Source organism: Bombus vancouverensis, chromosome 5, assembly GCF_051014615.1.
Source record: "Bombus vancouverensis nearcticus chromosome 5, iyBomVanc1_principal, whole genome shotgun sequence".
NCBI lineage: Eukaryota > Metazoa > Arthropoda > Insecta > Hymenoptera > Apidae > Bombus > Bombus vancouverensis.
In genome coordinates, this window is record NC_134915.1 from 8,573,088 (window position 1) to 8,590,278 (window position 17,191).

At 31.9% G+C, this 17,191-nt stretch overlaps 1 protein-coding gene across 2 annotated transcripts; it reads right to left on the reverse strand.

Moving 5' to 3' along the window:
• Positions 1-297: 297 nt before the first annotated feature.
• On the reverse strand, positions 298-15,478 carry Oatp33Ea (Organic anion transporting polypeptide 33Ea). Of its 2 annotated transcripts, none has more exons than XM_033341169.2 (8): positions 15,277-15,478; positions 11,621-11,809; positions 6,778-7,203; positions 5,433-5,680; positions 4,623-4,893; positions 3,863-4,058; positions 2,112-2,710; positions 298-820 (listed from the first exon to the last, which is right to left on the reverse strand). In XM_033341169.2, the coding sequence occupies exons 2-8, from the start codon at positions 11,799-11,801 to the stop codon at positions 648-650; spliced, it is 2,094 nt and encodes a 697-aa protein (XP_033197060.2). In that variant the 5' UTR covers positions 11,802-11,809; positions 15,277-15,478; the 3' UTR covers positions 298-647. The 2 variants fall into 2 exon arrangements, with proteins under 2 accessions (XP_033197060.2, XP_033197054.2); XM_033341163.2 differs by having other exon boundaries at positions 11,621-11,814; positions 15,277-15,477.
• Between the last annotated feature and the right edge of the window lie 1,713 nt (positions 15,479-17,191).

The following is a 17,191-nucleotide window of genomic DNA, read 5'->3' on the forward strand; positions in this document are numbered from 1 at the left end:
TTATTTCGTTATACATCATTGTACGTTAGCATTACTTTTATGCACTACTTTACTTTTATTCGCTTTTTAATGAATATGATTAACTGTTACAAAGGAACAACGCATTTGACGCCAAAATATACATACCTGGTTGTTTTGAGTTCAGTTCGATCAAACGTTTCTGTCTCGTCGAGTATTATAACTTTGTTTGCCATAGATTTAACGAAGAAAGCCTGATTTTCCTCGAAAATCAGTTTTTAATATTTACTTGCACAAGAACATTTAACGATCAAAAGAAAGATCATACACGATCAGAAATTTAATAAAAACTCATGTTTTATTTACAAATAGATAGGAATAACGCTGTACAATCGTGCAAATATTTTAACAGTCTGGAATGTAATTTAAAAAAGATAAAAACATCGACATTATTTAAATGCTTTGAATTTTACTTTAATTTACAGTCGATCTTTCTAACTAACTATTCGATAGGAGACGTGAAATTTATTAAAGATACCCCTATGCAATTTGATATGTAAAATAATATCATTCTAATCGTCGATATTGAGTATGGAATTTTTTTTAATTTACATAACAACGAATAAAACCTAGTGTTTTACGTGGAACATTTTGACTTGTAATCGATAGAAACGATTATTGCTCGTCTTTTAGTTTACATTTCCGTTCATTTCTTTCTTCTTCTCACCGTCGGCAGTTTGTGACGCCTCGTCTTCTCGAATAAATTCGCAGTGTCTGTCGCTTTCTTGGGCGCCGTAAAGATCCAAATTCTTCCCGAGATAACAAACCGCTGCATCGAAAAACACTCCTATTATGGAGAATCCTAAAAAAATAAAACACATTGTCGTACAATAACAAAGTACTTCCATGACGAGATCGCTAAAAGTCCAATATGTACAACGAAGATTAACCACATCTTCGACATGAATAAGATAAAACGTATGAATGAAAAACTATGCTAATTTCTAATAACATTTGATGATATTTAATTTGTTCTATTTAAAAAAATTATTTAATTTGTGATATCAGGCTTGCCCAATTATTAACAATCGAAAGTTTACAATTGGATCAACATCGAATCGTTATGTCACTACATGTGGTATAATTTACACCGTAACGGTATATTTTTAAAGTTCCACCCAGACGAGATAAGATAAAAATTTTAAACTTCTTTATCGCTTATTTGCTACCATTCGAATCTACTATTGTATTTACATTATTTTGTAATAGGTAATAATGTAATCAATGTTTTATGATACTTCCCTGAGTATGATAGAAACTCCTGTATTCCAATATACATAACAGGGAGACGTGTACGTTACAATTATTTTCGTATGGTACACATCAGTATGTTTGATATAATTTTAATCAGGCTTTATCCTTTTTCTAATTTTATACATATATCATAAATATTTATTTAGCATTCCGGTTTAATAATTGAATCGCGTTTGAGTTGAGGGATGTTGAAAAAATTTGACACAGTATATCTTTTCCTATAAGCTGCACCGTAAAGTCTAACATAGTACTCTCAAACAGGCACAATTTAAAAAAAAGACATAAATCAAGAGCGAAAATAAAACTTTTCTAATAAGACTTCATTTTCGAGAAAATCAGTTTTTGAAATTTATACGTGTAATTAATGATTTGGTCGGCCTTAGTATACATCTTTCTTTCTAAATATTTAGAAGCATATGCTTACATTTACAAACATGATTAACGTTGCAGTTTACCACTTACTATGCTATTACTAATAACAAACTTGTTATCGATATGAGCTACTAGTTTCTATTAGTTTATCGATATTAGAGTTAAGTGCGTACGTAGCCTTCTGACATATTGCACATTCTGGAAATCAACTGTCTCGAAGATAAAATTTTATTTTTAAGCAACTTAGTTTTCGTTTCCACCTTATTTTACGCTATACTAATCTATTTATTACATTTCACTTTCCACATGTGTCAAATCTTTTCTTACTAAAAGCATGTAACTTCTAAATATAATACTTTTTGTCTCCGTTTCGACTGAATATTCGACAAATTGGATTATCCTTCTGTTGTCCACTTAATCAAGACAATTTATAATACACTGTAGAATTACTACTAATAAACACTTACCTGCTGACGTTATATTAACTAAATACCGGAAGTTTCTTCCATGGTGGAACCAGCAGTTTCCTTTGGTTCCGCAGGACTCCTCCCAAATCAAGCAAGTCGAGTCAATAATGGCTCCGTAAATAATCGGGCCCGGTATCAACGCAAACAAGGAAATGATCATCAGCGTAATACCCTGCGCGAAGCTTTTATCCTTCTTCTCGACGCTGCGATAATTGACCAGCACGTTGCCGATTTTTCCGGAACACGCTAACGTTTGTATGACACAAGTGAGCACCGTGAACAAAAGATAAGGGCGGCTGCAGTCATTCGTGCATGGACCAGCTCTGACTTTGTCAAAATTCATCGCATGTGGATCGTTCACGTAGATCGATTGATTCTTCGGATTATAATCGGTAGTGTATCCGAAATGACTTTCGAGATCTGGCGTGCTCAGTAAAGGAAGACAACTGCAGTTTCCAAATTCCTTGTCGTTAATTATTGTTCGACAACCAGCATGGCAAGCAGAGAAAAAGGTCGTCTTCGATGGTACATGACAGACTGGAGAATATTTAACGCCATCGCAGTTACAGTCGGTGTTGCAACTAAATGTTAGGTTCATCCTGTAACAAAAATGAATTAACTAAATTTTATTCGTATCGATACAACATTGTAATATAAAGGTGTTAGATAACAATTTCACAGCAATGTATAACTGATTTATAATGTTAGTATACGTATAATAAGTATGAAAGTTTACCGTGTATTAAATATCATATTTAAATACATAAAGGATATGTCATAGTATCAAGTACAAATCAATTACAGTAAGTACAAATAATGCATAATTAAGTAGAGAAGATATTGTGAAAATGGTATTATAGAAAAAATTATAATATCATAAATATATGTTAATAATTTACTTGTTTTCATATATAGTCGTCTGTTCTATTATTTATATTGCAATGAAGAAATTAGAAACTTATAGGAATTACATTCTTCAATAAAAGTAGCTAGAGAAATTAACTATGTAATTATCAAATTTTAGCTTCAATATCGATTTACACTATGTAATTTCATGTATATCAAATAATACAGCAAACAGTTATCCAGAAGTTCCGAAAAATTATAATTTTTATACTTTCTAATAATTTGTACACGACGAATGCGCACATGATCCTAAAATATATTCCTCGGACCTAGCATTTAATGTTTTTAATATATGTAACTTCAAGACACTGTAACTCATGTAGAATACGTAAAAGTCACATTAAATTGTATAAACAGCGCTCTACATATTAAAAAAGAATAATAACTTACGTTAACAGAGAAGTATAATAAAACCTAAAGAAATGTTTTAACCGATGATTTTTAGAGTATGTAATGCTCTTTACTAAGAATAATTCAAATACTAATTATTTCTATCAGTATACATTTTTATGTTAACATAATAAAGCGACTCTATTCATAATTAATTACAATTATCTTGTTACATATTAGAGCACTACTATATTACAAGATTTTGAGAAATACAGGAGTAATAATAAAATTATCACATTTTCAACACAAAAATTTACAAATGAATTTACAATTTAATTCCTTATAGATCAATCTATAGGTTCTTTCTTATATTACTTTCCTTTACACATTACTTTATTCTTAGTGACGGCTTCATGAAATTGTACTTTTCCACTTTCCTTTATTTATAACGGAGCTTTTATTTATAATCTGAGAGTAATGTAAACAATGTTCTATAAGCAAGAAAACGTACTCACTGCATAGTCTCTAAGTTGAGACCCTGAATGCCAGTATCGGAACAACCAAGAAATATAAAGAGTATCTGACCAGCGACGAAACAAATACCGACAAACACATTCCATGCTAACAATGGTCTAGGACCAGGTTTAAATTTGCTAATGATTAATCCAGAAAGCAGAAATCCTAGTACCATACCAACAAGCGATATCGGACCTTAAAATATAAAATCTTATGTTTAATAGCTTTGAGGAATTACATACTTTGGTAATCAATTACTTTAACCCTTACAGGACTGATGTTTACATATACGCAACACTGTACATTAATAAATTATCAATTAATCAATTGGCATACCAATCGTTTCTACATTAAAAGTTTCTGTTATATATTATTTTTTCTCAAACAAAATCACTATCTATTATCCTTAATAATCAACAGTTAGAAAGAAATACAGCCTGCAAAATATTATATATCGAGTTGTTGAACAACCAAGAATTAAATTACACAACGTTTCAAACTTTGGCAGACGACTGCATGCCAATGAGTTAAACAATAAATTCATTGTCGACAATCCGATTTTTACATTCTAATGCACAGTATTTGATACATTTGATACATTTTAATACGTCGTGTCTTCTTTACAAAGACATCAGGAAAATCGTGCTTTTATTATTAATAAAAAATCTCGTCTACGCAATCAAAGAAAGATTCAGTCCTGAAAGAGTTAAATAACTAACAACAGTTATTTTCAGGACGTAATTTTTTCAAGTGACACACCTGCAATCACAGTACCACCAGCAGCAGATGTGCTGTATTGAACCTCAAGATATTTCGCCAAAAATGTTATGTATGCCGAAGCACCTAACACGTAAAACACTCCGCTTAGATTATTGAAAGTTAGCAGCCAATTTGTTAGCAACCTCATCATCGCTTTCGGAAATTCACGCATAGTTGGAATATATTCACTTTCTAAAGACTTTGTTGGTTCCATCGGCTTCATGTATTGCTCTTGCACAGTTAGGTGCAATTTCAATGGAATACTACCATCCTGAAAAAAATGCATAAAGTATCATTAAATTCTCGACTAAAAGAAAGACGTGTGAACATATGTGAAAGACGTACATATAAAATGTGATCAAATATTTCAAAGTATACCTATACAGAAAATATAGCAAGTAATTCAATTAGTTAATTTTCCTGTTGATATTTCCGCTTATCTACTAGACGTATGAGTGAAGATATGATGTTGTAAAATTCTATTATTAAGGGCAATCAGAAATCTTTAGTAAAACTTTACCGTTGCAACCATTACGATTATTATTTTACACGTCACTTTGAAATTGTCCATATTTTTATCTAAAATAGCTATTATGCAAACAACAATTTGCTCCTTTAGCTGTATCACGAATACATAATTACATCATTTTATATTGCACAATTCAACTTGGAAGATTTCAACATTATCGATACGTTTCTGTGCATACGTAAGCTGCATATGTAGACATTGCAAGGTAAGCAAACTATATATTGTATTAAATTCGTACTATGCATTGAACGATAAATTCTATAGTATTAATCATATTTCACCTTCTTGGCAGTGTCGATTGCAGTATTTGTTTCTGTCGGTAGATTTCGTGGAAACATTGCTATTAGAATAGCGAACATGCCCATAGTGGCGCCTAGAATAATCCAACCGAGCCACCATGCACCTAACCAGCGTGGATCCTTCTTTGTAATCACAGGATGTAGACTGGGATCTATGTACAAACTGAGACAACCATAACCCAGTAGGAATCCTATTGCTGGCCCAACAGTTCTCAGAGCAAAGGTGAAACCTGGATGAAGATTAAATAAAAATTAATATTCTTGTGTTCTATAAATCGTACATGGCGCAGATATTTGGGCAATTAATAATAAAAAAAATAATTATTCATTATTCCTATTAATTAAATTGAAACATATATGTTCGAGCCTTTTAGAGTTTACGAATTGTATGTAACTTGAATAGCATTAATTATAATATTAAATGAAAATATATAATAATTGAGCTTCCTAAAATTTGTTTCAAAGTAGAATTAAAAAGACTCAAAATCGAGTAAATAAAATTATCAACCATGCAAGATTGATTCTCAGTAAAATAAAGAATTTATGTTTGTACCTATTCTGTGTCGGCTGCTAAGATTATTTGGTAAACGAAATATTTGATAAATATTTATTAAAAGCAACAGAGGGGGAGAGAGTTTCTTCAAGCTTTATTTATAGATATTATTAAAGTTCTCTTTTTTAATGTTTTAAGATTAGCTAGTAGTTGCATTTAGATGCAAAAAAAATATTTATAGCTTAACATCTTGGAACTTCCTCCCCACGCATCTAAATCAATAATCTTAACCCTGAACAACTGTAGAATTTGGCGATCTATTTACATTTACACGTACATTAAATTATAAAACTTTAATACATTACATTATAATACCTTGTATAGATACACTATTTGAGTCTGATCAGCGTGTACAAATTAATGATAAATCGATGATTAGAACCAGTACTTACTACCTTCCTATGAAATCAACCGATTATAAATTCAAATTACCTGTTAAAACACGCATGTCAAAGGTATCTTTTACAATTCATATATATTACTATTATACATACATTTACTATTTGAATATCAAAAATTAAATTTGAAAATAAAAAGCTTACCAAATAACAAAACAGAAATTTTAAGCTGCATAAATGCACACAATGCAAATAATATACAGTATACATATATAGTATCCAAAATATGGTACTCGTTGTCTTATACAATAGAATAAAATAATCTTTCATTTTATCTCTGTTCCACCTTTTTCGCTATATTCATAAAAATATGAGTTTGCATAAATATCCATAGTTCGCTTATATCAATAAATATTTACATAGAATAAATATTTACCTAGAAGCATCGGAGTATTCTTCTTTTTGGTATTGTCATCCAGGTACGTCTGACCAAGACCGTAATAGAGAGTGGTACCGATTCCAAGGATAAACTGAGAGAGGAAGACCAAGAGTCGTGGAAGAATGCTGACGTCCAAGAGCGTTTCCTCGTCGCAATGGTCTGGTTTGATGACGCGTGGACAAATTGCTAGATCTTGGGGTATTGTGGTTGCGTTCAGCAGAGTTTGGTCAAGGTACTCCTTCGTTAATGCCAAAGCATCTCGTCCTGGTCCGTACAAGAAGTGTGGAAGAGCGAGGACTAGGCACGAGAAGGCACTAAGACCGACACCAACCGCGATCCATCTTGGACGGTGACCAGAACCTCCGTAGTAGGTTAATATCAGAGATAAAATTTGAGAGATCTCATTGCCAGAAAGGATTAATCCTGAAATAAATTCGGTTCAAATAAATTCATGTGACGTGACTATTTCTTATTTCGTGGTATAAGAAGAGATGCAATGGGAACAATGCTTGATTTTTATTTATGACAATTATCGTACGTGATTGTGTAAACACACGTTTATGTATATCGTATATTATTGTATACGAAGCTCAAAATTGTAAATTCAATCAACATCATATTAAAACAAGACTTTTAGAATTATTCTACTCTCTGTAATAGAAAAGTATCAAATTATGATAAGACGAAATGAAGATTAGTTTAGCATATAGCCGATCAAAGTTACAAGGAAACGTTTCGAAAAGTTTCGATATTATTGTAAATAATTTATAAGATATTAATTATAATGATTTTGTAATTAATTATTTTAATTAATTTATATCTTATATCGGTACATTATACAGAAGAAACAGTTTGTTGAATTTCGCGATCTTCTATTAATTAAATTAAACGGACCGAGTTCATTATAGATATTTTTGCAAATATAGCCACCGCTTAAAGATGTTGATATTATAAATGCTCTTTGTGGAATCTGCATTTCTAGAGAAGAATTGCTTAAAATCTCCGAAAAATGATTAGTTCAACAAATTTCTCAATACGTTGAAGGATCAGATGAATATTGTACTCAAATGATTATTATGAGAGATTATTAAAAGAAATGATTATTACGAGAAAATTATTTCAAACGATTTGTCGTATAAATAATAGACGTTGCAACTACGAAATGCTAAATTTTTCCAAAATATTTAAAACAAAGTATCTTGATACATGTCTCTTGATACATGTCAGAATTCTTCGTTTAATTTAACGTAATATCTATGTTTGCCTATGTAAATTAACGTAATATAATGTTTAGTTATGTAAATTAATGTAGTTACTAATCACCGAAATGGGTTGATGCAACAAAAAAATAAAGTTAAAAAATTAAAAGCATTAATGTAACTAATTAAATTACTGTATAGAGTTTACTTTCAGTTTAAGCATAATATGTATTCATAAAACATTAAGATACAATCTATGTAGACTGTGGAGAATGATTAATCTGAATATTTGCAAGATGTCAAAAAATCATACATCTCTCATATATCTGTATATCATCTTATCCATAGAAAACAATCAAATCGAAGATAATAATTGATATTCTACATGTCTATCAAGTGTTAAATAACTGTACTTTGATCAAAAAGCTGCGTTTTTTGAACCATAATATCAAATCATAAAGATTAACCGCATACGCCAATGGAAATAATATTTTTCTTTTAAGCTGGACATTAGTATGATTCTGTAAATCCTAACCACGACTACTAATATTTCTTCTTCTTTATTTTATACATTTCATTGATTTATTGAAATTAATGATAATATTATAATATGGAGACTTTAACGAAAGAACACAAATGTATAAATCGCATTTTTAGTCTTTTCTTATAAGAGAGCAACTTTACAATAATAAAACAATTTTATTCGAATGTTTAATATAAAACAATAATTTTAAAATAAAGAAGACACTATTCTATTTCGTTTTTGCATTAAATTCTTGCTATCCTCCAGAACGTTCCAAAAATATTAAATGAAACAGAGAAATATTCTCACTTTTCCAGGAAACCGAGTGAATTTATCAACTGTTTGTCAATATATTATCTTCCTAAATTAGACATATTATTCTCATTTTCGACTGTGTTATATTAAGTTATGTACTTATATTACATCAAGTACTCTTTTTTACATAACTGATGGTATTAAAACCAGGAAAATCTGTAAATACGAACTTATTAGCTTTATTTCCTACGATCCTCACATAGAATTTTATCTAATTATCCATCGTCCTAGTCGTATGGAATATTTGTTTCGTTTCTAAAAAATCACGGAATTCGACAAAACGTATCGTTTGTATCGTTAACTCCAATGGATATGTACAGATATCGATCGATCGAATCAACGTAATAACACCGACCTCGTAAAACCGCGAAGTCCACCGGCTGAATACTACACGTTCGTGTGCGTAAGAGTTGTATCGATTTCTCACGCAGCCGCTGTAACACGTAATTAATGTTCATCCAATTGCGTGTCCACGATGCAAATAATGTTTCAATCGGTGGGCCAGGTAATAGCCAGGGTGACAAGCGAAACAAACGAGAGTTCTTCGATTCTTTTGCATCATACAATTGTGAGACTCGAACAAAAGAAGATGACAATAAAGGATTAATTTGAAAAATCAAAGCGAGGTCAATTAGATTAACATCATTACACGTGGACTCAGCAATAAGTTTGCGCGATATTCATTACTACTAAGGCTTTTCTTAAGCGAATCGGGCTTTTTTGTTAAATCATTCTTGATAAAATGAAAAATGTAATATATGTAACATCTAATCAATATATATATAAGACACGTAAATAATGCGTACGCATAAGACACCTATTGCTATTAATCCAATAATCTATATTCAAGGAAATTAATTAAAAATTATATTCGATGATGTTGATATCATTATCTAGTAGAAAATTATGATTGAATATAGAGAATAATTGAAAAGGAATTGTTGACGCGTTGTCATTGATTGATTTCGCGTGTTAAACGCGGAGCAACTTTAACGGTGGGACAAAATCGAAATTGATAAAATAGCGAAGGAAGACGATGATTATTTCGTATCAGAATTGTTTTATTATCACAATGTCTTTGTGGGTTAAAAGTTTGCGCACGAAGCCACCGCTGTATATTTCTTCGGAGACATATTGCTTGGTCGAGAGTTTTATAATAATTAAAATGACCTAAGAATCCTAACGAAAATTAGCGGTAGTAGGGGCAGAGCACGACGACGCGTAATTAGTCGATGAGCGTTAGACGAAGTTTAGACAGGAACAGTTCTATATAATAAATCTACACATACACGGTTTTGACTAATACTAAGCTTCACAGAAGCAGGTTTCAAATGTCTACTAATTCGCAATTCTCTATGCACCTATTTAATGCGCTTTCTAACTTTGTCCAATAAAATCAAGCAATAGCAACAATAACAATAAAAAATCAGTAATAAATTTCACCTAATACAAAGTGATTTTCGAAATTTATAACGTATTCGAATTATCCAACTACGAATAATTATAACTCAGCTTGCTCGAGCATTATACGTACATTACTTTTAAATAGTATAGGATAATTTTTATCCATCTGCGTTCTATCTTGGCCTAAAAATTAATCGTCCTTTTCAAAGTGCTGTTTGAAAACAGCATATTCTATAACAGTATGTTCGTGTGTCTTTATAGTATCCAGCACTCGTTATTCTAACGACAGATTTCTCACTTCTATGATTGCGACACTACTTACTAGACGAACGCACACCGACACGCGATTTATCTTTCGTCGGGGCCGAATGCGTGTACGTGTGCAAATGCAAGTCCAAGTACTTTAATACGACTAGAATCGTAACACTTGGCTACTCGGTATCAGTGACGAGAGAAATCACAGTAAAAATAAGAACCGCGAAATACTCGAATGTTCACAGCTTCCTATATCTCGGACAGATTTTATTATTGTTGCACGAAAGAGTCGGTTTTATGTGATACACCTTACGATAACATAAAATCAGAGAAAATTTAATTATTTACGTAGAATTTGTTGAAATTTTGTCCTTGATACATAGGATATTGAAAAACGAAAGGATGTAAAATTTGAAAAAGTCTTGTAAAGTGCAATATAATTCAGCATAGGTTCTAGGATCAATATTTCTGTTATAACTTCATATCTTTTTTGGAAGCTTAATAAATTTAGTCCATTCGTTTATAATAGAAAATTGTAATAAAATTTCAATGACAAGTAAAAACTGTACGTTCGTCAGAGAATATGAGACAAGGGAAGGAACATTTAAATATTTTTACATTATACATCAATTCATAATTTATACAAGTGAATATTCATATGAAAGGAAGACATATAAACACAGTTTATAAAAAAAGTTGTTTTATATTCTATGTTCCCTTTTATGTTAACGATAACATTTCTTCTTAGATTTCTTTAATGTATTTTCAGATCTGCATCATTCCTTGTATTTAACGCGTTATCGAAAAATATATTTTATCCTGATTTTAGCTTCTATATGGATTAAGTATTTTTTACTTCTTTCAGCTGCGACTGTAAATCTTTAACGAATTTAACACTTATTATTTTAACGTCTTGCATACATCTATTTAACAACAATATATCTCATATACCTTGAGATAATAGAAGGTTCGATGAAGTACGAGAATAGTCATAAACTATCTTAGATATTACTTTTTATTTTAAACCTTGGAATTAATTAATATGATACGTTCGATCATATTACTCCAAAGGCGATAATTATAATTCAGATTATACAGGTAAACGAAATAAGGTGACAGGTTAATAAAGTCAAAAGGTTCTTACCAGTTGTCCGACTAGGTATCTTAAATCTCTTTTCCAAGGTTGTGAGGGTGACGACGATATAAATAAAGGCCATCGCCTGTACAGTACCGAGGAGCCCGTACACGGCGATGAAATTTTTTGGGGTAGCACGATCTCGTAGCCATCGGGGATAAATCCCACAAACTCCACAACCTTTGCTCATCCCTCCGACTACACTGTAACATTCACATATCTCATTTTTTCGAATTTTTTGGAACATTTTAGAAAATTGTTATAAAATATTTACTTATCAACATTGTAATGACGATATATAGCATACACTTTGTTAATTACAATCTGATCGAAGAATAAAATACATATCGTATTTCACTCATAATCTGTTAAAAGCTCTTCATTTTGTACAGTAACTTGCAAAAGTATCGTGCCAATATCGATATTAGAAACGAAGAATAAAGAACGAATAATTTTCTGATAACGGTATAACGATAGATCTTTATTACTGATGCAAATTACAGACTAATACTTTGGCATACTACTATAAATCATCAAATATCGCATTAATTTATGTATTTTTGCTTCTTCTTATCAAACAACTAATATAAATCATTTTTGTTTATCTATGTAAAAAATTGTTGCTGTTTATTATATCGTATGACCTGAGTAGAAGAAAATCATATGTCTCGACAAAGATACGAAAAACATGTTCATCATGTTTAAACGTAATTTCAAATATGAAGAGCCTATAAACCACATGTATATGTGTATAGAAATAAAAAGCTAACAAGGTCAATTATAATAATTGCATTAACTTCTCTATAGAACACTTCTCTCTTCCATACAATTCCTTTAGCAGCGATAAGTCTGTTATCTACCGTTATAAACCGTTTTAATCATTTAACGATTAGCAGCGGTCGCTCCATTTATTACCATTTCATTAATCCTTCTTCATTATCATATAAATATATGTAGAATAAATTATGTGGCCGCAATGATTCAAAGCGTTGTTTCGACGAATGTATGTGTGCAAATGTTGATTTTATCTATTTCGCTGCATCAAATCTTACATTCTGGTAACGATTAGTCCGAATTTTCGGATATAAGTCACAACAGAATGTTCCTGCGTTAACAAATCTGTTTCAAATAAATAAATTATCTACTTTGAAAAATCTTTAGATATGTTTAGATGTATTCCCCACTCATGATGAATTTTCTCATATTCAATAAATCGTCTAATTGCGACAACACAGAATTGACGAGCGGAGGAACTAAAATAATGATACGCATGGAAGGTAAGCAACACTCTAAAAGCTTCGACATCCTAGCTCTCTTACGCCTCGTAATATTTCAAGTTTACACATTTTTAAAAAAGTTTCTCAACTCGTAAGTATCTTATAGCTGGAATAACCAATGGTTCCTATCCTTTCTGTAATAGGCAATTTCATGAATCAAGTTCATAAATAAGTATAGTCAGTTTTATCAATGACACTTTCGACACAAGAGCGATATCGCTTTATGATATGCTTGTTAATCGACCGTGAATAAAATTCCGAAATACAGCGAGATTGTCATTAGAAAGAGATTAGAAAGAAATTAGAAAATTAAGATTAACGAAAGATAATAAATAAAATCAATCATAGAAATATGTGCCTGTGATTACGAAAGTGTTTTGAAGAAGAAATTATTAAAGTTTTGCGTTTGACGCACGAACTGAATTCAGCTCAACGGCGCAACAACCAATTCAATCCAATTCAATTTCTACTACCTTGCAGAAATTCTTCCAGATTATTGTAATGTAAATAAATACAACGCAGAATAAGCGATAAACTCGTTTTTTAAAATTCCTGACTTAGGTCACTTTCGTAATCACCGCCACATATGTGTAATGTATGTTTGATTTTACATTATGAATTCAACGTATGAAAAGTTCGTTGGTAAAATATCTGAAAATTTTGCAAGTTACATACGCGCATAGCGTACACGTTAAAAGCACGCACAAGTCAGACTTAATATCTAATGAGAAATTACAGTAAAATAGAGTAATGCTCAATGTGATTAAATATGTCCAATAATAGCATTCGCAAATCATTCTTAGAAAGATCCGCGATTCGTAAGGAAGATAACAACTTTGCAAACTGAAATTCATATTGTCAAATAATTTGTTTGCTAAATGTTCAGATACTGCGAATGCATGTCTCGTTGCATAAAGCGATAAAGCGAAATTCGTATATAACATCGTCTAACCGTTAGAAGAATCACTATAATATTACTTTTTCAGCAAAAAAAAAAGGTAATATGTATGTCTCATGTATGCAAATGTCAAAAAGTCAAACGATGTAATGGATTTATTTACCAACGATTTCCTTGGTAATTGTCGAGTGCGCCACGGGCACCTGAGATGATTACGCAATTGCAATTTAACTGGGTATAGATTTCGTTGTGACGCTCGGAGACTGCATTAATACGGAGTTCCAGCCGATTGTTACTTCCGCCTCGTCGTGCCACAAGAAGCACGCAAAGAATCGCGGACCTGACTTTATGATATATTCGCGAGTGAGAAGAAGTCGCAGTACCAGCAACGTTCAACGTAAAAACAAAGATTTCAATTAAAAGCTTGTGCAAAAATTATCAAGGCTTAGTTGACGTTCGTCGTTCGCGATAAAACTGCTAAATAGACAAGAATTGAAAGAGAGAAATGAAAATACAACTGAGAAAAGCTAAATGTTACGATGATGTTCTCAAAAACAATAAAATTCACTGAAATTCATACAGGCTCCATGACGATGACTATGTACTGTAATTAGTAAGTATTGTGAAACGTTACGAGCTTCCGGCATCGGCTATTAATCAAAAGCACGAACATTTTTATATGCGAAACATGCGCGTAATAGAACTATAGGTGTACGAGAAACCGGTAAACAGTTGTGAATGGAAGTAAATGTCGACAAAAAACGTCCATGATGATATAATAGATATAATAGTTATAATGATATAATAGATGATATAATGTAATAACCTAAGATAGTTCTATACCAATCTATAGAGTAAAACGATCAATTTAAAGTAATGTTGATCAACGTAACATATTTATGAAAGAATAGGATGAAAATTCCGCCAAATGAAATATTTAGAGCGAGGAAGAATTGACAAATAGAGCAAAATGAAAAGATGGAAGATTAAAATTGTCATTGTACGAAGAAGCTACTGTACGTACCAAATAAATCCAATGAACAATATTGCACACCATAGTACAACAATGATAGATATTTGACTGTCATGTGTAAAAATGACAAAGCTACATTGTTTTTAAACAGTTACGTGAACATCGAATAAAGAACGTAGACGCTATACTATCATCTACTTACTATGATAACCGATAGAATTTTTGTTTCCCAAAAAATCCAATATTCTTATGAAACACAATGTATAAATAATATTATAAATTGTATATAAAAAAAACCGTGAGATGCGTTTAAGTAAGCTTGTATGCACTGCAATAGAAGCACATGATCATTTATATACGTACGATGTAATTCGCAAGATATTTTAGCAATTGATTAAATGTGTAATAAAATAGTGTGGAAACATAAGCGATCCTGATAGAAACATTAGCACTTACAACAGAGAGCACAAAGTATGCAAGAGAAAGCCAAAACACGCGAGAATTCTATTAGTCTCACCTTGACCTTAGGCCACGTGCTTCCGCATGGACTCAGGAAGGACTTCCAGGTCGCGAGTCCTATATGGATCGCGATCCTCGAGTCTTTCCTTGCTCGTGACCTCCCTCGTCCGCCGAGTAACTAAAAAATCACTGAGCGCTATGAGCGCTCTAGTTTACGCGAATAAACGCGGGGTAACTGAGGCTCGCTCTTGTGTCAATGGCAATGCTCCCCTACTACATATTTCTCTATCAAAACGAATAATAAACGGGGCATCATTCAGAAGACGCGTTATCAACGAAGCACCGGTGCTGACATCTCATTATGTTTACCCACGATGACCAGTTGGCACCGATTCCAAAGGTATCTTGAACTACGGTTGGTTGCAGTCTATGCTAAACATACAACGGTCAACGTTCATTGTTTGAACGAGCAAACTTTTCCACTTATTTCTTTGTTTGAGGAAATGAGAAGGGGCACACCTCACCGATTTCAATGAGCTTGAAATATGTTGTCAAAACCAACATCCTGAACAACTTTCTCGCATACATGCAACTGTCGTTCGTTCTTCATTTCCGAGATATTCACAAAAATCTGCGATTAAATTTAATTTCGATTGCGCTTCATACTGGCATACAGGTCGTCACATTTTGATATAGCTCAACCTACACTTAACTCATTGACGCTAGTCATCTTTAATATAAATAAAACAAGATAAATCAGCGGACTATAGGTTGGAGTAGATTAATATTCGGCCGGTAAGGCAAACGTGACTTAATTCTTAGTTCATGCGATTTTGTAAGTGCATGATAAATTCGACTACTACGATTTATTATTATTTATATACAGAGTCCGAATAAAATGTAAGTGCGGGAACGGCGTGACTCCCTGTGTAAAAATAAGAGAAAGATATAGAATAGAATTTTTTCATTTTCGGCTTAGTTTTCGAGATCGAGTTTAGAAATTTGTCAAGTATACTTGAACATGGCTAATTCCAGGACAGAACTAAGTAATCGACAGCAGGTCATTCTACGTGTAAAAATATAGTGGAAATATATATGGTATATGGTTATCATTAGATTACGTGTGTTCATTAGGAGAATATGTATACATATGTATTTGCTAATTCTGATTATAACATTAGTATATACATGACGAACAAAGAGATAATGCAACATTTCCTATATCAATAAATTCATTAAAAATTATTTCTTGTTAACATTGCCGGCCACTTAATGACGCCGATTACACTAGTACTGAATAGATACTAGAGTAGAGTGGATATTACTCTAACCCAACCCACAACTCAAATAAACAATAATAAATGTAATAATAATTTAAATGATCCATACATATTTCGACGTCTGGCGCTTGTTTTTGCATCAATTGATTTCGATGAAATTTTCAGCATGTATAGAATTGATATGGATCTACTAAACGTACTTTTTCGTTGCAAGCACATATAAAAAGGTTGTACAAATTGATCTTTACTACTTTCATCGCCATTTCTACAATATAAATTTTCTTCTTAAAGTTCTTTTTTCGTATCATCCAGTGAACTAATCCTTTCAGCTCCTCACAAAAGTTCAAGTTTGACTGTATCTATTTTGTAAAATTTTGAAGAGATCGGTTGATTAATCATTGATATATCATGGAAGCCAATTCGCTAAACACAATTTGAAGTTTCGCATCCAGCAACCTCTAAAGCAATAACTTTACCATTTTATCGAATCCAGGAGTAAAAATGTAGGAAACCATTTACGAGGTATAACAGTTTGAGAAGAATGCAGTAAAGGAATGGTCAATTTTTTTTCTCCACTAAATGGGAATATCCTCTGAAGGAATATTAGCTTAAAAATAGATGTACGAAATTCACAAAAATAAATCGATTGTACAAATATGTACATCACTTTTAAATACACCACCAACACTACTA